Here is a 23,390-nt window from a genome sequence, read left to right on the forward strand (position 1 = left end):
GAATTCGACTTCTGCCGCACCCATACGTCAAACCCGTTTATAGGGTGGACCTATTTATACATCCATTCATTCCTCCACAGATCGTAATTTTGACCTGAATCAGAGAACGATCAATCTCCAATTCAGTACCCCAGAGGTACTGATTTGTAATGGGAACATGGTGGACATTGAGACTCGACAGATTTAACGTGCATCAGTCGCCATTTACTACACGGGGAGTCTTTGGCCGGCAGGGATCAAACCCAAGACCACTTGGACATGGGCCCAGTGCCCTACCAACCAGGCTATCCCGGCCTTGTGTTTAATAGTAGACCCTTGTTTAAATGAAGGATTAATTAGTTATCGCAAACACAATAACACACAACTACCGATTTTATCCAAGAGATACCTTCAAACATATTTCTATCTCAATATAGAACCAAATTCCCAAATCTAACCAGTAACAGGCGCATACAACGAATAACATGTATAATTACGAACGGTATAAAAATTATTCTTCATCTTTCTCAGAGAACAATTTAGTGCGGGTGAGAGCTCACTCAACGGCAGCCAATCAATAAGAAGCCCGTTTCTTCTTAAAATGATGAAAGAGTTCTCGTGGGTAGAATAACTCCCCGTATCGCGATCGGGAGTTACTTACTCGGGTTCAATTTGTGCCAATAAATGTGAGATATTGTACTCGGAATGGCAGATCGTTTCGAAAACAAAACGATTCCCATGACGTTATGGAAATAAAACGAAGACACCGTAGACCTGGCAACGAGTTCAATTTAAAAAGAGAAGTCTATGCAAGAGCTTGCTGATGCGATGTTTCGAAATAAATGGCGAGCGTTTGAGAATTAAATCAGAATTGACGATTTTTGTATGGATTGAGAGCTGAAGATTTTCAAACTTACTTATAAAAGGGAAAATGCACGATTCTATAATATTTGGTGCAGGAAATAGACTTGACAATAATTATTTGATGATTATTTTAGTTAATAATACCAAATGATGTTCGGCTTATAACTTAAGCCATTTATTATAATTCATTGAACAATTACTTATTTAGAGAGTAAAAAAAGAAAAAAAAATTCTCGTTTATCTACACAACATTCCATTATCTTTAACCTTAATGTTTATTTTTTATAATATTCATCAGGGAACAATTTAAAAGTTATACGTATTTGGCAAATTAATATTGTAAATATGGAAAAAAATGTAATGAAAATATGAAGAATTACTATAAAGACAGATACAATAAAGGTGAGATTTAAGAGCATCAAAATAATTAGGATTTCGTATAAAATTAAAAAATATTGTAACCTATAAACCAAATGATATTCAACTTAACTTAAGCCATTTATTTGCATTTAAGGACCGGAATAGCTTAGTTGGTAAGGCGTTGGGCCCAGTTCAAAAGGTCGTGAGTTTGATTCTCACCGGTCGAAGTAAAGGGTGACTGGTGCACACTAAATCTGTCTGGTCGCAAAGTTCTCCTTGTTCCCATCATAACAAATCAATACCTCTGGGGGTACTGAATTGGAAATTTATCGTTTTCCGGTTCAGGTCAAAACTACGATGTGTGGATGAATAAATGGATGCATGAATGGGTATAAATCGGCTGCTACGTGTGAGTGGCTGAAGTCGTATTCTTGGTCATAGATAGCGCCACTGAATGACAAAAAAAGCACCTTCTGCTTTAAATTCGCTTGGTTTCACCAAGCAGGCTTGCTGATATTGGCAAGTGGTATTAGAAACAACAGCGCTTGTATTTATTGAACGATTACTTATTTAAAGCAGCGGTCCCCGAATTGTCTTCCCCGATCCCCTAGGGTTCCGTGGAAGTTCCGTGGGTTAGAACTTTTTATTTAACTAGTTATGATTTTCGAAAGTTTTTAATTATTTTTTTATCAACTAATGAACTATAATGTATTTAATAATTTCGTTATTTTTATAAAAATTATTAAATCAAAATGTTTGTGAAGAGCGAAAATAGGAAACGATGTTTTTTCTAACAACACTATAATGAATGAATTACGAAAAGGATATTCATTTATAAAAAAAAAGGCATTAGTATTTTGCATCGAATAAAAATAAGCAAATTCAACAATGAACAAGTATGCTTCTCTGATGACCATTTTTAAAGCTTATTTTAGTCCTTTTCCGTTTTTATTTTAATTGAAACCATATTTCATTTAATACATTTTCAGCCTATGCATACGCTTAAATCATATTAAGAACTATACTAGATGCCACTCTAGACCAGGGAATTCAATCGTCAGATATTTCCGTGGCAAAATAGTATAAGCAAAATTTCCTATGTTGCAATTGCCAGAGAAGAAGATTTTTTTTTTTTTTTTTTTTTAAATTTTAAATTGCCATCTTCTTTTGCTGTACATCACGGTGCAGAAATGAAGCCCTTGTAGATTTGGTGTTGAAGTTGCATTTTAAACATATTTATTTCAGAGTTGTTTAAATTTAATTTTTATTGTATGTTTTTATAGATTAGCACGGCAAAGGCAACTGCAATAATTTAAATTATTCTTGATATAGCTAGTATAATAAGAGGACAAAGAATTAATGAATCAACGAAATACTCAATCCGATATTATTGGATACTGAAATAATTTTAGAACTGAAAATTAGACTTTTAATTCCTTTTTTTTTATTTATTTATTTTTTTTAAACAAATTAACAGTTAGCTGGGGAGCGTTTAAAAAAGACAGTATCATGTATCAACTTTGGATTTTTTTTACACTTAAATTAAGCTCACATATGAGCAAGGATTATCTTCAATTCATTACGAAGCATAATAAGTCACTTTGTCAACAAGGTCATTTTGTCAAAATTTCATTTCGTCTACTGGGTAATTTTGCAGATTCGGTCATTTCGTCAACTATGTCGTTTCTTAGGTAACTCATTTCGTCAACAGGTCGTTTTATCGATAGAGCTGAAGAAAGGAAACGGAATGTATAAGAAAATATGGACGAATCATTTTATCGGTGTAAACATCAAACAAGTGATTCAATTTACTAAAAAGTAAAAATAAAAGTTTGCAAAATCTTTGATTTTTTGCAGGGCAGTAGGTGATTATAATTATTTTACTATTTATTTTAAGATATCAGAGACGGGTCATTATTGCATGAATTACATTATCCTAGATGATCTATTTTATTATATTATTACATTATTTTTAATATTTCGATTTCTTTGTGATCTCTTGGTTTACTTAAACTGTAAATATGCTGAAATAGAAAGGAAAAGAAAATATTCATGGCATCACAATCTTGAAAAATTATCTTATGATGCTTCTTATTATTTAAATGTGTCAATTTTTGTTATCAGTATGAAAATTCTTCCCCCCCCCCAAATAATCGTCAATTTGTCTCTTATATATTTTAATTAATTTTAATTCCTACGATATCTTAATCTATTTGATTCTAAATATCATTTGATTGTTGACTTGAGAAACTATGGGTTTTTGACAACGGTCAAATAATTATGCTTAGTAATGATCTGAAGTCAATCCTTGCGCTTTGCTTTATTGCTATTTAGATATTAAAGAAGCAAATGTTGGTACTTCAACCGATCTAGGTTAAACTATCCCAACTTATTATCAATTTATTTTAAAAAAGTAAAAATAAAATTAACAATTTTAAGTTCGAAAATTATTTCAAAATCAAGTAATATTGGATACAATATTTCATTCCAAAGTAAAATGACCGAAAATGAAAAATTCAGTCTTTTTTTTCCCTTGTTCTTTTCTACATTCTTTTCACTTGCCATATCAAGAATCATTTGCGTTCATTATAATAATTGCTTAGTGGTGCTAATCCATATCGTATAATTTAAAATCTTCAAAAACTAAACATAAACAATCTTAGAGAGAAATGCCAATAAAATACCACTTAAACACCAAATTGAACAAAGGCTCAGTGTTTGCAACGTAACGTAGTAAAAAAAAAAAAAAATAGTAAGCAATTTCAAATTTAAAAAAAGTCGTCTTTTGACAATTGCAACATAGGAAGCAAAGTTAAAAAAAAATTTATACACATAAAAGTATACTAAATTATGACGATATGCCGATGACGTATTGCCCTTGTCGACGATACCCCTGACGACGAAACAACCCTGTCGACGAAATGAACTTGTCGACGAAATGACTTGTCGATGAAATGACCCTGTCGACGAAATGACCCTGTCGACGAAATGTCCTGTCGATCAAATGACCTTGTCTATAAAATGATCTGTCGACGAATTGGTGACGATGAAACGGCTCGTCGAAGAGAGATCTTCGAACCGAAGAATCTTCGAAATGAACCTTACCCATTTATAATATTGTACACGCAGTTCTGTAAACGTGCAAAGTAAAAAAAATGCTTTTACCCTCACAAAAAATTGATTTTGTTTTCTTCTGTATTTTTCTTAATTAATCTTCCATATGAAAAAAATAATTATTTTTCACTTTTAAAAAGTGTGGAGGGAAGGGTAAAATAATAATTTGAGATCCCGAATGTTTATACTTCTTTGTTTTCTTTTTTAGACAAGGTATCCAAAAATACACATTAAGGGTGATCTTTGCGGAACACCCTGTGTACTAAGATTTCGTTGGTTAATGGTTTTGCTTCTTTTTATTTTGTGTAGGTTATACTGGGACTTGTGCATGTTGTTCTTCCTGGTGGCCAACCTGATAGTTCTTCCTGTGGCCATTTCCTTTTTCAACGATGACCTCTCCACACGGTGGATAGCCTTCAACTGCCTCTCGGATACCGTCTTCCTCCTCGACATCCTCGTCAACTTCAGAACGGGTCAGTTACACACTCTATGTTAATTTTTTAATTTCTTTTTTTAATTACATCACTTATTTATTAATTTAATAACTTCCTTGATTTTTTTTTATATATATATTCATTTGTTTAAGGATTCAGTTACTGAACTTTTTATCCATTAATTCCTTTATTTCACCATTTATTCAATTATTACTTATTTTATTTATTAGTTTATTAATTTATTCAATAGTTACTGTTTTCTTTAAAGATTCATTTCATAAAAATAATAATAATAGTAAATATTTCATTCATAATTAATTAATTATTAATTATTACTAATTTTAGAACTACTCTACTAGATTAGTTTTTTTTATTGATTTAATAATTCATTTACTCGTTCTTTTGTTCATTTCCTTATTCATTGTTTCATTCAATGGAACATTATTGAATTTTTATTCACTTAATAATTTAAGTATACTTTTATTGCTTTCATGATTTATTTATCAATTTAATTAATCCTCTATTGATATCGTTGTTTGTTTAGTTTTTCACTCATTTTATTCCTTAGTTTATTTTTTGCATTCATTAATTATTGTCTTTTTTGTAGCATTTATTTCCTAATCCGTTGAATAATCCATTTATGATTATTTATTGATTTCATTTTTTCTTTATTCATTTAATTTTTCTATTGATTTCATTATTCATTTATTCGTTCCTTTGTTTATTTTTTTATTCATTTTTTCATTCAACGATACCCTACTGATTTTCTAATTCACTTATTAATTTAAATATATTTTTATTGTTTTCATGATTCATTTATCGATTTAATTATTACTTTATTAATTTAATCGTTAGTTAGGTTTTCCACTCAATTTATTCATTTATTTATTCATTAATTACAGTATTTTTTCTAACTTTTATTTCAGAATAATTTACTTAAGCCGAATATAAATAATTAATCTTTTATTGATTTTTATTCTTCTCTTATTCCTTTATTTATTTATTTTTTTTTGATGTCATTCTTCATTTGAAGCATTACCATAACAGCCCGTTGTGGGCGTAGGAGGTTATGGAGGTTAAAGTTCTAAAATTTCGTGACTAATGGCATAATTGCGACAATGTGGTCAAAATCGTCGTATTTACTTTCCAGAAGAGCTAGTGCTCATCGACTTGTAGTTGGGTCGGCCTTAAGTCGCCTCTAGGGATTGAACCCCAGTTCTTCACAATGACAGTTCAATACCTTTACCACTAAGCTATCGGGGTTTCATTAATCTTTTTATGTTTTTCCTCATTCATTTTTCCTTAAAAATGACGCCTTTATATATTATTTCATGCCGGTCAAGTGGCCGAGCTGTTAGTGTGCCTTACTGCTAAGCCAATGGTTTCGGGTTCGAATCCCGCATAGCTCTGTGTGCTATGTTCTCTCTGTTGAGTGAATGTGGCCCACCCTATGAACGGGTATCTGTGGCAGTGTGGCATGGGTATCATTCAGGGACTAATATAGGGGATTTATATCTATATCCTTTATCTTATTTTATTTTATTTATATCTTATATTTATATCCCTTATATCTATAGTAGCATTGCTCCCCTGCCTGATTTAGGTTCACAGGTGCCCACCAGGTAGCGTTAAAGAGCAGCACTTCCGGTATCTTCCGAGGCGAGGAACGAGTTGTTCAGTGTCTGCTGTTAAAAAAAATTATCGCATTCATTTATCAATATAAATATGCTTTTATTGTTCTCCTGATTCATTTATCTAGTTAATTATTCATTTCATCATTAATTTAATTTTTCCACTCAATTTATTCTTTAGTTCATTTATTTATTATATAAGTTCCAGTTTCTTTATTTAAATTAATTTTTATATTCAAAAACAAATCGTTGATAATTAATTAACCGTATTCGAATATTCATTTCTATGGTTTATTTTCTCATTCATTTATTCACTAATTTATAAGCTCGTGACTTCTTTTTCCCATTATTTTTTCCCTCTCATACATTCCAACATTTACTAATGAAGTGATTATAAATATTTTAGTAAGAAAGGTAAAACATATTAATTGCCAAATGATGATAGGGTATACTTCGCTTCGAATGATTAACATGAAAGAAGCACAAATAAAAATACCAAAATTTTGTACGTTTATTTGTGCTTTATTCGCGTCGTTTTATTTCATTCGAACTAATCGCATCAAAAAATATAAACCAAACGAATTTTGTAACGTGGAAAGCAATTATACATTAAACCAAACGATAAAAATTTATTATTTTCAAACGATTAAAAAAAAATGTCACATTAATCATTTTATCCGAACTTCCAAAACCCCGAACAACTGTTTCCTTTTCATATTTATAAAAACGAAAAAAAGTATGCAAAGAACAAATTATAACCAAGCTCATTTGAATATGCTTATAAAACATGACCACCAACGAGTTTTTTTAAAAAAGAACTTTTTAAAAATCAATAACAGGAACATTTCATCTGTCTTTCCTTTTACCTTTTTTTTCGAATCTTGTTTCCCATTGGAATAAAAGTAAAAACCAAAGAAAGCCGTGATTGGTTGAACGGAATTCATACGATATACCGAAAAAGAAAAGCGAAAGTAAACGAAAAGCAAGCGAATAATGTGCGACTTTTGACCAAATAATCCCTCGTATCGAAAGAGGTGGATGGAAAACTGTAACCGTGAAATCGATCCAAGAGGTTTTAATCGATGACCTCCAAAAGGGTGGCCACATGACGGGGAGGCCATGGCGATTGATTCGGTTCATTAAATTGGACAAATTGAGCACTCCTTCATCATCAACATGTTAAAGATGAAGAATTTTTTCTTTCTTCCCCACTTCCCCCCCACCCAAACCGCTGTCATTGCCTTCGAGTTCTTTTGTCAGCTTGCACAATATCCTTTTCCTTTTTTTTTGTATCTGGAAAAGCCAATATTTAGAATAAGTATATTGGAAAGTTTTTTGTCATCATATCGTTTGGAATGAAGAACTACTTTCATTGTTTGAACAAAAAAAAGTAACCTTATCTATCATTTATTTACGTAAGTATCAATAACTATTAAACAAATGATTAATTGCTGTTTTTACAAAATCTGCTGTATTATGCATTTTATTTAAATGGGTGTTTGGTTTTAATGCAGGTTTTAATACGGGTTTTTCTCATACTAAAGACGTTTTTTCATTAACAATATGAGAACTTGGACGCACTTGACACTACAATTTTTATGATTATTTAAATATCACAACCAAACTTTTAAATGCAAATGTATCAAACTATATGAGTTATTCCCTACAACTGGTATCGTAAATTTGCAGCAAATTTAAATTTTTTTAAATGGGCAAGTTTTGATCTCAGTACAGAGCTATAAGCATGTTAACCTGATATAGGTTGCAAGCGACAAACCAGATATAAGGAGTCGTGGTACCTCAAGGGATAGAGCATTCGTTTCAAAACGAAGTGACCCGGGTTCGATTCCAGCAACGGCTGAGATTCGAGTTCCACACATGGCACTTACCGCCCACAGTGCTGACCTGAAAATATCCTCAGTGGTAGACGGATCATGTGTTAGAGTCCCCTTGCTGTCAGGCTAACCATAGGGGCTTTTCGTGGTCTCCCTCTCCATGTAACACAAATGCAGATTAGTTTCATCAAAAAGTCCACCACGACGGTAAATTTCTCCCAATACTTGATCCAGGAGTTGATTTGTCTTCTGGATTGGGTTTAAAATTACAAGGCCTATTCTTTAAAGTACATAAATCCTCTCCTTCGAAGGAAAAATAGAAAATTATAATCAAATTACTGAAGTTAAAATTACTTGTAGGACCTTCAAATTACTGCTTCGATTGAATTGTTACTCCTATAACAATATTTTTGAGTAATTGTTATGACAGAATAGATACTACATATCAGATTCCACTAACGTTTTTGTCGTAGTCTCTGTCATCACATAAAATAAAGTTTTTTAGAAAATAATATGCTATTTTCAAATGTCTCGTGACTTTGCAACAGTTATTCATGACTCCTAGGTGAAGTTTAATTCATCTTTATCCAGCGCCCTCTATGATAATTATCTAAATAGAGCAGAACATAGATATTGTACCGAGCACAGTGGTTCGTGTCGATTGGAGATGAATAAAACAGTCCTTAAAACTCCTAAAAATTTATTAGTAGAATCTTCCGGAAAATTCAGCAATTTTTAGCACTCGATTACAGTACGAATAACTGGTTAGTATATAACAAATCACAGGTTTTGTAACCTCAGACGGAACAAGAAACTCACCAATCAAAACACTATTGCAGTCACAAACAGACTAATGTTCTTTACTACTCCTCTCCCTACTTATATAGGCTTGGCAACTTAACTCTGAAACTTTCGACATGATTCTAGACAATTATTGCATAACTCAGTACATATTAGTCATCTCTCTTCGAAACTCTAAATTTTCCCGAACTATCATTTTGTCGCCAAAATGGTCTTCAAGTGTAGCCAAGTCACCAAAAGTTTCGCAAAGTCGACAGAAATGCATTAAGCATTATTTTCTCTTTAAATTACGTTAGAATTACGCGATTTTCTTGCAAGTTTTCGTATTTACCAGTTTATTTAGAGTCCGTCAGAGATATTTAGCATAATAACCGGAAAATATTTACAAAATTATTCACATACTTACAAATCCATAACAATATGAAGAAAAGCCACATTTTAATGAGAGTAAAAAAGCGTTTGCAATCTAATTTTTAAACAATTGGAAAGTTACTCTGCTGAATTGTTTGAACTCCAAAAAACTTGCAAAAACTGAGAAGTATTATTCATTGATTTTAATGATTTTTCATCTAAATGATGAAATTTCGCCAAATGGGCAATTTTTTAAAAGTTTAATAACTTTTAAAATATTTAAAGGTGTTTTATGAAGCTCTTTTGCCGAGGAAAATAAAAAAAAGTCACCAAAGTATCTTAAACTAGAGGTAAAACTATCCATCTTGCCGTAAAGGAGTCTATAAGTTTTAGGACATAAAAATAGCTTAAATATTATTAAAAATGATTTTTATAAAAATCTCCGATTTGGTGAGATTTTTTCAGACGAAAATTATTAGAAACAATTAATAATTCACAGTATTTTGCACTTTCATGAGCCCAGACGAAGTAGTGTTGGAGTAATTTTAGAGTAACTTTTCCTTATATAGACATTTTGAGCTAATTTCATAATAAACATAGAAAACGCTGGCTAAAAATAGGCAAAATTTAGTCAAACAGTCATAAATAACTGTTAAAAACTCACAAAAACTATAATAGTAGCACATTATTCGCTAAAATAATGTTTTCAATGTGACTATTTAGCCTTTCGAAAAACAGCCTTAAGCTATTAATCTGTTCTAAAGCCCATGTCGTTCTTTTAAGCAAAGTAGTATTACATAATTTAAAGTTAAAGCTTTACAGAGAATTTAAGACACTTTGAAAGTAACTTTTTTTATTCTCTTTGGTGAATGAGCTCAAAGGAAACCCGTTATGAATATTTATTTTTTCTAAGATTATGTTTATAACTTTAACTTCATTGAGGAAAAGCATTTTTAATGAGTAAGTTCACGTCTCTTTGTTTCTTCCCTCCTTATCCACCACAATAAAACCATAATTTTAATATTATAATCGATTAATGAATTTAAGGTTTAAAATAAATAGATTTATTTCCACAAACATCAGGTGAAGTGGGCGAGAATTGAGCAAAGTGAAATTCTTTTTAGGGCAGACTGTTGCGGACCATTCGATACCCGGATTTGAGTGGGAGACGACCTTTTCCCCCGATCGTTTGCCTTGGCATCAGCTGATCGTCTGACGTAATCAACTACGTCACTGTTACTACTGAGTGGCGCGAAAAGAAAACGATTTTGCCCTCTGAGAATGTTGAAGATACAACTCGAATCTGTTTTACTTAACAATTTAAATAAATGAAGTAGTTGCTTTAAAAGTTTTCCGGTTGGATTTTAAAGAATAAAACAAATATGATCCTGAGTATAAAATAAATAATGAAACAAATATTATACAGATGCAGTGCTATATGTAAAACATTTTGAAATATTTTAATATTTATTGAAAAGGAATGTTATGTTTGTGATATAAATTTAATTAATAGTAACTGGTCAGAAAGCTTGTGATTTTTTAGATGGCGGAAAAATTATGTAAATACTATAAGGATAATAACTTATATTGTGTGGATGATAACAATGTGGACAACAGATTGATATCAATATTAACAGCAAGTTAAAAATAATTAAAATGAATATGGATAATAAGTGGGTAATTTGTTAGTGGGAAGAATAACTGAGTCAAAATAGTTCAGTCTATAGGGAATTACTATAGGGGATTACTCAATAATGGAAATAATTACTTAGTTATGTTTAAAGGTACAAATACATCAGTCTTGAGTGGGTAAAATGGTGTAATATATAACTCAACAGCGTCAACAATGCTTTAGAAGTGAAAATTCTGGTTAAAGGTGGGGATTTTGACAATAGGAACAATTACTTGCTTACATGTAAACTTCAATAATTCTACAGTGGAGAAAATACTGTATTCGATAACAATGTTAACTAACGAAAATTCAGACAATAGATGAACAATTATCTGCTTAAATAAAAAAAATAATATAGTGTTATTGTCCTATTGTAATAAAAAGCTTAAATAACAGATATAAAATAAAATATATTCACTTTATATTCTTAAGACTATAGAATGATTTTAACATAACTAAACTATAAGTGTGATACATAAAACTATAGTTTTAAAAAGAAATGTTAAGTATAGTTCAAAAATAAAATAAAACTAAAAGTGTTATACTTAAAATAATAACATAACCGTTACCGCTACAGTTTATAAACCAGCTATCCTGCAAATTGTCAAGCTAATTTTTAGATTAACTAGGGAGATTCGATAAAGTCTACAAAATTGTTTCATTTCTCAAACTACCTAGATAATCTGGACACTATACCTTCTGGTCACTCTTAAAAATGAAAATCAGATTTTTGCGGTAACGTTTCTGCACACTTAATATAAATCTAACGTAATAATACAATGTTATTTATTTATTTTCCGCTACCTAAAAGAATCAAGTTTATAGTCAAACAAACAAGGTATTATTTGATAAAATCAATCATTAATTACTTTATAAATTATGATACAAATAATCAAACGGTTTGAAATATTATTACAATTGGGTACTTGTACTTCAAGAAGAAGAAGATCACAGATACCCACACATATGACCTATGACGTTAGCTCCAGCTGTTCGTTTATAAACAAAATGGCGTATTAAAGTTGAGCTAAGTTTCTCCTCATAAATTAGAATGTTAATTAATGTGAAGTTAATTAAATACAGCTCGATATCGTGCATTGAATTTGTTGAAATATAATTCTGTCTCGTCTGACATTTTTTACTTAACTTAGATTTAATATTTATTTATGTATTTTATTGTAACCGTGATATATTTTTAATCTGTGTACCTGGCAACTACGATGCATAATTAGTTTGTTTATGTCGTACGTGACTTCATGCCTGTCTTTGTGTTAAGTAAGAAATATATAGTGAAAGAATTGAAATCCTTGTGAGTGAATTTTTGTGTTAGAAAATAGAAAAATGTGCCACTTAAGAAAATTGATACTTGACGGGCTGGGTTTACTCGAAATAATATGGAAAGAACAGTTGCTAACGTAAACAAATTCCACGTTTCAACAACCAATCACCATCGAGATATTCACACTTCGTCACTTGCGGGTATCCCATTAAGGAAATTAATATAATGTCATTTATATATTTTTCGATATTTAAAAAAATGAAGTAAGTACAAATATATTTCAATTGTTTGTTACTTGTAAGACTAAAGCAAAAAACAACCGTGAAAACGTACATAAATTGACATACTATAGTTTCAGTACTATAAACGAGAACCTTCTTTAGTGTCTGAACGTCGAATTAAAATGAATGTCAAATGTTTTCCATTTGAAGTTTAGGTACTGAAGAAAAGTTCTTGTTTATAGAACAGAATCTATAGTATGTCAACTTATATACGTTCATTTTGTAAATTTTTATCTCATAATTATTTAACGAATGGATTATTTAACGAATAATCCATGTCAATCAGCAGATAAGCTAGGTTTAATATTTTTTTATTCTCTTTCAGGTATCATGAATCAGGATAATTCAGAACAGGTGATCCTAGATCCAGGATTAATTGCCAGGCATTATTTGCGAACGTGGTTTTTCCTGGATTTGTTAAGTTCCATCCCTTTGGACTATATATTTCTAATCTTTAATCAGGATTATCAGGAGAATTATCAGATACTACACGCAGGCAGAGCTCTGCGAATTTTGCGGTTGGCTAAGATGCTCTCCCTTCTCCGGTTGCTCAGGTTGTCCAGGTTGGTCCGCTACGTCAGTCAGTGGGAAGAAGTTTACGTAAGTCACATTTCAGAATCTTGAAAACCCAAATGGTGAACTCGGAGATCTATTAAATGTTTTATGGACAAAAAAGTGGTTTCGGTTTTATTTATCCTCTAAAATAAGCTCTTGTTTTAGAATTTATGTTATAAAACTAATTTTGTAGATTAATAGAAGAGAGCACAAAAATTGCTAATATTACTAAATTTTATAGTGTTTTATAGTGTTTTATGATTTTCTTTAATTTCACGCCAGCAAGAAACTATAAGAGATTTATGAACAACACAAAAAACAAACAAAATTTTCCAACACCAAAAATGATTCTGGTCTTTGCACGTTTTACTGCAGTACTCTAAAATAAGATTTTTTAATATGTATTATGTAAAGGGTAAAAATAGAAAATTTGCAAAAGAGAGCCAAGCACAAAAAACTACCTTTGTGCTTTTCTAAAATGATTTATTTTCTAAATTTCATGTCAGAAGTAAAGTAAAAGATTTACGAAATGAGATGAGAAAAAAAAACAATAAAGCAATATTAGTCGCAGTCTATTTTGTTACGTTCCTCTACAATAAATTTTTCTTAGTATATTTAAGTTATAACTTTCCACAAAAATCATAATTATTTTTTTTATGTTTATCTCACTGGTAACTTTAAAGTTTTATTATATTCTATTCTAAAGGTAAAATATGGCGGCTTAAATCTTAATATACAGGGTGTCCAGTAAATGTTGCGACAAACTTCTAAGTAGAGCACATCATAAGGAATAAAAATTACCTAGGAAACCAAGACCGGAAATGTTATTGTATGCCACTAAGGGCGCTTTAATATTATCAACTGTTACATCGCGTGCATTTGAACCTCAGGTACTTTTATTTATATAAATTACTAGGATAGCCTGGTTGGTAGGGCACTGGGTCCATGTCCAAGTGGTCGTGGGTTCGATCCCCTCGGTCGAGGACTCCCCGTGCAGTGAATGGTGACTGATGCACTTGAAATATGTTGAGTCACGAAGTCCTCCATGTTCCCATAACAAATCACATCTCTTGGAATACTGATCCAGGAGTTTCCTTGCCTTAGGGATTGGGTTCAAAATTACGAGGCTACGGAGTTGAACATTAGTAGTCGTAAACCTAAAATTGGGTCAGCTGTTTAGCGTACGTAAAATATTTTGCTCTGTAGTCTCACAGTTAAAAAACCGACTTTTTCATTGAAAAAAAGGTTCAAATCCTTATGGAAAAATGAAATATTATAAGTGCTACAAAATTTAGTAGAGGCTTCACCATGCAATTTAAGTGAATGTAACACAATTCTAAATGAATGTTGCTCTCAAAAGAATGTACTATATAAAAATTTTTCTTTTTTTAGATTTCTAATATTGTTTTTTCTCATTTTCATTTTTAACAAATATGTAATAAAAAATATTTTTCTCTATGGGTCAAATAAAAATGAGATCAATGTAAAATAAAAGTTGTCACACGAATAAAATAATACCAGCTGAATATCCGTTCTTCGTACTGGGTAAAAAAAAATAATCTGTACAATCTGTATTAATCAACACTAAGAAATAATGCATAAAACTAAAAGGCATACACCAATTGACACAACTACTAAACCTAAAAATAATTCCATAATTTTGATTATTTATTGTAAATAACTGATATTGTCTTTGAAATATTTGAATAAAAGAAATAGAATCACAGACAGTTTAGTTTATAAGAACGATAATAAACCTTTGAGAAAAACTCATTTTTCAAACGGTCCTCCAGGACTGGCTGATTAAAATTTTTAAATGATTTTTAGGATGGGGCTAAAATTTTCTTTTATACCCGATGACCAAATTTCAAAACCGTTCTAGGCTTTTTGGATTTATAAGCAGTACAAATACACACATACTCTTTCTTCTATTATTATTATAAAATTTTCGTTATAAAAAAATACAGAACCAAGTTTAATACTTGGAGGAATAATTAAAACAATTACAGCTCTACGAGTTTACCATTCCATACTTTTGTTATGTTCATATAAATATTTTCTATTATAGCATCTTGTTTTATTACTTATCCTATGCATTGTGTTAGAGCTTTTAGATTTTATTAGATTCAAAAGGTTTTTAAATTGACTCTCTCTAACGTGTATTTAATATAAAAATAGTTATTAACTTCAAATGGAAAAGAAAAGTATTTCTTAGTATTACAATCATTATTGTGTTTTTCTAGCTATATTAATTAAAAATGGTTATTTTTAACAAAACTCGTATGAAATTAAACAACTTTTCGTTTCTTCATTTAAACTGCAATTTAATTCCATACTATTACCCTCTATAATTTTACTAAAAAGCATTTATAATTTATATTGTATTTTACATGTTTAAATGCGTAAAATATTACATTTATGTCATACTAAGGAATAGTTAAAAAAAGAAACTTTTTCCTTGTTGTTTTATTGTTATTGTTGTTTCTACTATGGTTAAATAAGCTTTTTTAGCATAAGTTTTGTTAAACAATGTCATTAAATTTTTTCCGAATTATGACGTTTTTAAATTTTTTAAACTCATTTAATAATATTTACATTTAATAAAAGTCTGCAATCACGCGTATACGGGTTTTTCCGTAATAAGCACCCTTAATATGTTAGACTTACATTGTGTCAGTTTATTTAAATTTCCATGAAAATTTAAATGTATTAGCAGTATGTACAGGGAAGTATTATGTACAGTGCTCCTAAAAAAAGGAATTATTTTGAATAACTTTTGATCTAATGATCGGATCTTCACGTTCTAGGACTTATTTTTAATGGTTCGGGAAGGTGATTTCAAATATACTAATAAATTAGTGCTGATATATTAAGTTACGAAATCAGACACAAAGTACTTTCTCTAAATAAGAATGCCTCTTTTTCCAACAGATTCGGGTTCCTGACCCCCAAAATATAGGTGGTAGCCGCAATTTAGAAAATATTGTCCCCAAAATTTGGTCAGGAGAGTGATACAAAGTTTGGACTCCTTAATGCTAGTTTTACTTTTTGCGTAGTTCGCTATATCTCGAGAACTTTTCAAGCGAAAGGAAATTTTTTTTGCATACAATTATAAAATTAGTTTGTTCAAAAATAATAAGAAGCAAAAAATAAATTTTAGTAAATATTTATTCTTTTTTATTATTTTATTAAATAATAGTTTAAAAAATTCAAATTGTGAGGTATACAATTGTTTAAGTTAGTTTTAAGGATATAATTTTGCATGGCAAAATACAAAATTTGAGTGAAGTTGGTCAAACATTTTCTAAGAAATTGAATTTTGAAAAAGTCTTATGTTTAAAATTCAATTTCTCAGGATCTCTTCTGATTTTGTTCAAATTCAGCATTTTTTCATTTAAAATTGCATTCTTTAAAATGATGTAAAAATTGCATACCTTACAATTCAAAATGTTTTCGACTATCATTAAACAAAATGATAAAAAATAATACATATTTACTAAAAGTTATATTTCGAATGAAATTATCTTTGGACGAGCAAATTTCATAATTCTGTGCAATTTTTTTAGATTAGCTTAAAAAGTTCTCGAGATATGGTGAGATAAGCAAAAAATAAAATTAACTTTAAGGGGTCCAAACTTTAGACTGCTCTCCTGACCAAACCATTGGGACTATATTTCTCAGATTGCGGCGACCCCCTAAAATTTGGGTGTCAAAAACCCGAATACATCGAAAAAAAGCATGTTTATACAGAGAAGGTAAGTTTTTGTGTCTAATTTCATAGCGCAAAATATCGTGTGCGCTAATTAATTAGCATATTCAAGGTCACCGCCTCGAACTTTTAAGATTGAGTTTTAGAACGTGAATATCTGATCATTAGATCAGAAGTTTCTCAGGGTGGTCTGTTTTCTATTTTTGTGCACTGTACATTAGGCCTCAGAAGTTCCTTAAAATTTAAATCAAAAAGAGGAAGAAAAAAATTATCTAGTACTGATATTAATTAAGTTTTCAACCAAATTCATTCCAGTCCAATTCGAATAATTTGGTATTTAAGGACTTTTATTCTTTCTTTGATCTTGTTGTTCCTAATAATGATTATGTAGAGCTTGAAAGTTTTTTTCCTCACTTTTAATATGATTTTGTTACTTGTAATATGCATCATTTTTTAATTCCTTTTTTACAAGAATACAAAATATATACAGGGAATCCTTTTTGAAACACCCTGTACAGAATACAGCAAAAAATCAGACAGCAAGCAACGAAGATTTAGTTAACGACTATCACAAATTCGATAAAAAGTTTTTATGCTATACAAACACTGAGCGATTTGTTTCCAGATATATCCAACCTTTAATTTTGTTATGATTCTGGGAAACAAATATTATTAAAAGTTGTATTAGATAAAAATTTTTAGCTTTGATGAAAACCATATTTTATTAATCTCCTAAGCACGATATTATCTTTTATTACTATAAATAAATTAGAAAATATTATTCTTAAATACTTAGAGTAAGAGAGTCAGTTTATAAACCCGTTGCATTAATTCTAAATATTGCTATAGATTTAATTTCTTACAAATATGCAAAAACATAAATAAAAAAGAAATAGTATTCATATGTATACTTTGCATGTTCTTTTGTTTTAACATACTTTGCACACTTAATAAAATTTATTGTTATGAACTAAAATAATTGCTTAACACATTTTAAGCTGCTTATTTCGCATTAATGGCTGCTTTTCTGTATGTAAATTACGATTTTGTATAGAATACGAAATGAAGTTATACGATTGCTTTTCAAGCTTGTATTAATTCTTACTGGTATGCGTCCACATATTGTATTAGTAAATTGTTTAGTAGAAACATTTCGCTAGTTTTAAAAATTGAATTTCATTTTCACTCTTTTTTGCTTGAAAATATTTGATGCATTTTAAATGCTGCTATTATTCTTAATTAGTCTGATATCGAACAAATTAATGAAAATTAACTGTTGATCTAATGGTGAAAATTACCCCCCCCCCCCAAATTGATACCTTCATATACATGTATGTGCTAAATTTAGATTAAGTTGTTAAGACTGTTTTTCTAAGGCTTTGTAATCGCGTGGAATTATACCTTTTTTATGCAAAAAATATGCTATTTTCATAACTGATGTGAGTTTGCGACAGTTATTCATGACTATTATGTCAAGTTATATCTTCTTTCATAGCAAACGATATTTATTCTGAAAATGGCGCAAGACGTCAATATAGAAAAAAGTCAGTTTTGAGAAAATGAAAAGCGTTAGCGGTCTAATTTTTAAATATTTATGCTCTAATATATACTATATGTTCTAATATATACTCTAATATATACTCTAATGCAGGGGTGTCAAACTCAAAAGCTAACTTGGGCCAAATAAACAATGCTTAACTTTAGGTGGACCGCAAAAAAAATCTATGTTCATGGAAATAAATATTTTTATTTCGAATTGTAATAAACATATCGTTGATTTAAAACTAAAACGATATATCTGCAAACGTGTAATGCCTGCAGATGTGTCGTTTTAGTTTTGAAGCAGCAATATATATAGTTAAATTATTGTTTACGTCCTGACACTTGACATCTCTTCTCTGTTATTATCTTTTCTATTTCGGGAGAAATTTTATTGGTCGAGATTACTTTCAAAATTGACCCAACGTGAGAGTTATTAATACGGTTTCGGACAGGAGATTTATTTTCATTCATAACAGAAAATAATTGCTCTCACTGATAAGTACTTCTAAACTTGGAATTAATTTCATACGCGAATTTTCGAGTATTTTCAAACCTTGCTGGTAAATATTCGTGAAATTCACTTCAATGAATTTTGCCTTCAAATTTGAGTCGCACTGAATCTCAATCACTTCCATTTGCATATAACTGGGTACTGAGTCTATATTTATTGAGAAAATCGAAGAAAACAAACAAAATTTGTCTTCCAAAGAATTAAAATCTTTAAACCTTGTTTCAAATTCTGGTCTAAGATTTGAAATTTTTTTCTGCATATTTTTGATACGATGCAGTATCATCTAAACTAGATTTTTTCTTGTTGCACTTTGGGAAGTGCTTTAAATCTTCATTTTTCAGTTGCCTTTCCCAAAGAAATAGTTTACATTTGAATGCTTTTTCAATTATATCAAACATGTTCGTAATGATCTGATCCTTGCCTTGCAACAATAAATTTAAATCGGATAAGTGTTTGGTTGTATCAACCATAAAAGATAAATCTTGCAACCATATTTGATCGGAGAACAAGCTTGTATCTTGATTTATAGTTTCTAAAAACTTACATATTTTTTCTTTCAAATCCCAGAATTGATTGAGAACCTTGGAGCACGATAACCAACTTACCTCGCTATAATAGGATAAACCTGATTATGTACTAATTGATAGCTTAGTGTGAAACGGACTCCATTTCAGTCAATTAGAATTTTACATTTTCGAGCGGACAATTTAAAATGATCCGTATATTATAATTTTATATGCTGGTTTCGTTTCTAATTCACATTTCTATTTTATTTTTACTTTGCTTCAGATATATTGATTGGGCTACAAAAATGTTCATCTCGGGCCGCATGCGGCCCTCTGGCCGCGAGTTTGACACCCCTGCGTCTAATGCTACCTCATCTGGGCTTATAAAAGTTGGCACAAAAATTAAAATAAGACATTGATTTTGATGATTTTTATCTAGGAGGAAAAATGTCGACGAATTGGTGATTTTTTAAATAAGTATAAATATTATAAAGACTTTTATAATATTTTAGTTATTTGTCCTTTCTAGGACTCAGATACTTTTTTAAAGCAATATGGCATATTCAGTGTAAGATTATAGTTTTGTTCAAGTAAAAGGCACTTAAACAGTGGCTTTTTTATTTTCTTTGGCGACAGAGCTTCGAAAAACTATGTTAATCAAATTCAAAATCGTTTTTTAAATACCCTATAAAAATATCTTGCATCATGCAAAAGCTGCTAAAAACTAATTTTTATATTTTTTTTGTGTAATCATTAAAAATAACTCAATAAAAGTTACTATAAGTTTCATTAATTGCATTTTTAAAAAGAAATGTTTCATCACATTTAAGAGTTTATTTTCTCCTAAACTACATATTTGTAAGTTAAAATCTCATTTCATGCCGTTATGTAAAGCTCAAGTCTCAGGAGTGTATTTTTTTCATATAATGCATTCATATAATATAAAATGTATAGTATTAATATATTTAGTAATATTTGTATATTTCGTGTATTAATATTGTATGCCGTGAAATTAACGAGGAAAATTTTCGTAAAAATTATAACTGGTAATTTTCTTCTTGTTCGAGAAAATCTAAGCATTTATAAAATTTTTGAATGCCAACTAAAAATATTTATTAACAAAATTTAAATATGAAACTGTTTGAAAATGGTGCAAAACGTCAATATGAAGAAAGGCTACAGTTTTTTGAAAATTAAGAGGATTTGTGGTCTAATATTTTAATATTTAAAAACTTACTCCAATGCTGCAATACTTAGGCACATAAAAATTTGCAATAACTCAGAATAAGGCAGTGATTTTCAGCTGGATTTAAAAATGTCGCTTAATGAACGATTTTCAAAAAAATTTATTAACTCTAAAATATTTAAGTTATTTCTCTGCTCTAAAGCCCAGATAATTCTTCGCTGCAGGGTGTAAAGCTTTAAATCATCGCATTACTTCAAGTGAAAGACACTTTTTAACCATGACATTTTTATTTTCCTTGGCAACAGAGCTACGAAAAACAGCGTTTTAAGTTCAAGGCACATCGCTATGCAATTAAGGGTTTGGCATAAATTTATTCCTCATCCGAAAGGAAAATCTATTAGAAAACTGCAGAGAATTGCATAAATGTGAGAAGTGAATATTGATTTACATTCGACTATTATTCATTAGAAGTGTTAGAAGTATAATTAATATAAATTATTTTAGTTTCTAAAAAAAATCGCCAAATTTTCTGATAAAAAAATTTATTTAGTAAATCCAATAGAAAAATAATGCACTGTGAACAAAAATACACAAATAAAAATGAAACAAACGGACCACCCTGATTAACTTTCGATCTAATGATGAGATTTTTTCGTTCTTGAATTGAATCTAATGGGTTGAGGGGATGACCTCAGTTATGGTAATTATTTAGTGCAGATGATATTTTAAGTTACAAAACCAGACACAAAAACAGACTTATCCGAATCATGAATTTTAAAAAAAAATCGTACATTTAAAACTTGATTTCTCAGTAAAATTAATATTTTTAAAATTATATGTAAAAAACTATATACCTTATAATTGAAAAATTTTTCAACTATTATTAAATGAAATAATAAAAAATTATGAATATTTACTTAGTTATTTGTAGCATGGAATTATCTTAGGTTAAAGTTTAATTTTAAGTATTTAATGGTATAAAAATACGTAAGTATTTTATACAGTAACTTTAAAAACACGTGGAAGAATATCTGTATTAGAATTTGCTCTTTAATTATTTAACTGTCCTCTTTAATAATTGTCTTATTTAAACATCTTTTTCATTTTAACAATAAGCAAAATCAGTGTATAATGACTATCAAATTAATGTATTCCATGCAGTTTTAGATAGTTTTCATAATTTTTTTTAAAATTAAAATTTCTTAAAGTAACTTTTACGGTAATTTTCCATTTTTTCATTTAATTTGTGAATTCTTTCTTTAAAAACTTTTCCTTAAGTTATTGTAATAGATAGATCGAAGGTTTTTTTTTGTATCAAAGAACAATATTAATAGAATACAATGTGTATTTGAGACATTTACTTATTAATTTTCCATTTTTATGGAACGGTTCACCGGTAGTCCTTCTTACTACACATTTAGCAAAAAATACAGAACTGAAAAGTGAATTCAACCGAATAATTAATTTTTATGCCATGCCTTAAGGTACCAGATTTGCCAAATTTTATCACCATAAAATCTCGAGTATTTAAAAAAATAATAATAAAGTTAAATGTTGTAAAATATATTAGCTGATACAATACTACAGCTGATACAATATTTTAGAATGAAAATTTTTTATAATTTTTATAATCATTTATCTGTTAGTAGAATTTATAAGCAATTTTGAAGTAATTATATAATTAGCTCGCATTTCCTAGAACAACTTGCATTTATAGTTTCTAAACTGCTGTTTGTAGAAAATGCAACACCATGAAGGAATCATCAGAATCAAATGAAATTCGCAGCAAATGTCAATTATAGGATATTATGCAAATTAATAAAGTTTCAGAGCCATCGCGCGTGCGTGGCGCGCGCAGCGCCCTCTGAATTGATGCTGAAAGCGTATAAATAAAGTGCTGTAGCGGGACGTTGAAAATAGTCTATGATTATTTGTTAGTGGCAAACGTTTAGTGAGACCTGAGTATGCCTCCACGACGGAAGAATAAGAAATTCAAGCAACTTACGGAGTTTGAACGAGGGAGGATAATCGGCCTTCGAGAAGGAGGATTTTCCTATCGCGCAATAGCAGCTCGTATGCAGCGGAACACAGTGATGCGAGTTTGGAAGCAGTGGACCGACGAGCACCGAACAACTCGAAAAACAGGCACTGGACGACAGAAGGTGACGTCAGAGCGCGATGATCGACACCTGCTCCGCATGGCGGTGAATGATCGCACAGCTTCCTCCAGGCAGCTGGCAGCACATTGGTCTACTGCTACAGGTGTACAATTGTCGGCTTCGTCAATTCGTCGTCGTCTGCTGCGCCGTGGATTGCGTGCAAGGGTGCCATTATACAGGATTCCCCTCACGGCGGATCATCGACGGCTGCGTCGGCAGTGGGCTCTTGAGCACAGAGACTGGCGAGCTGATTGGCACCAAGTTGTCTTTTCAGATGAATCACGCTTCAATTTGTGGACCCATGATGGCCGTGTTCGTGTTAGACGTTATGCCGGTCAACGCTGCCTTCCTGAGTGTATTATTGAACGACATAGTGGTCGAACACCCGGAGTTATGGTCTGGGGTGCGATTTCGTATCATGGACGATCCAATTTGATACGAATTGAGGGTAATCTCAATAGCAACAGATACGTCCGTGAAGTGCTACAGCCCGAAGTCGTTCCTTTCCTTCAAGGCATCCCTGGAGCTATCTTTCAGCAGGATAATGCACGCCCACATGTTGCGCGGACTGTTAGAGACTTCTGTTCAGCACAACGCATGCAACTTCTTCCTTGGCCTGCT

General features: G+C 30.6%; 1 protein-coding gene across 4 annotated transcripts in view; it reads left to right on the plus strand.

Moving 5' to 3' along the window:
- The window catches only part of LOC107441634 (potassium/sodium hyperpolarization-activated cyclic nucleotide-gated channel 2-like), a 106,459-nt gene that overhangs the window by 56,144 nt on the left and 26,925 nt on the right, over positions 1–23,390 (plus strand). For all 4 annotated transcript variants that reach the window (XM_016054976.4, XM_087165423.1, XM_087165422.1 and 1 more), the window contains 2 exons: positions 4,627–4,790; positions 12,927–13,201. In XM_016054976.4, coding sequence (XP_015910462.3) covers positions 4,627–4,790; positions 12,927–13,201 — 439 coding nt within the window. The remainder of the gene's footprint in view (positions 1–4,626; positions 4,791–12,926; positions 13,202–23,390) is intronic.

The sequence above is a fragment of the Parasteatoda tepidariorum genome, chromosome 6 (genome assembly GCF_982258835.1).
Source record: "Parasteatoda tepidariorum strain Cologne lab strain chromosome 6, Ptep-v5.0, whole genome shotgun sequence".
NCBI lineage: Eukaryota > Metazoa > Arthropoda > Arachnida > Araneae > Theridiidae > Parasteatoda > Parasteatoda tepidariorum.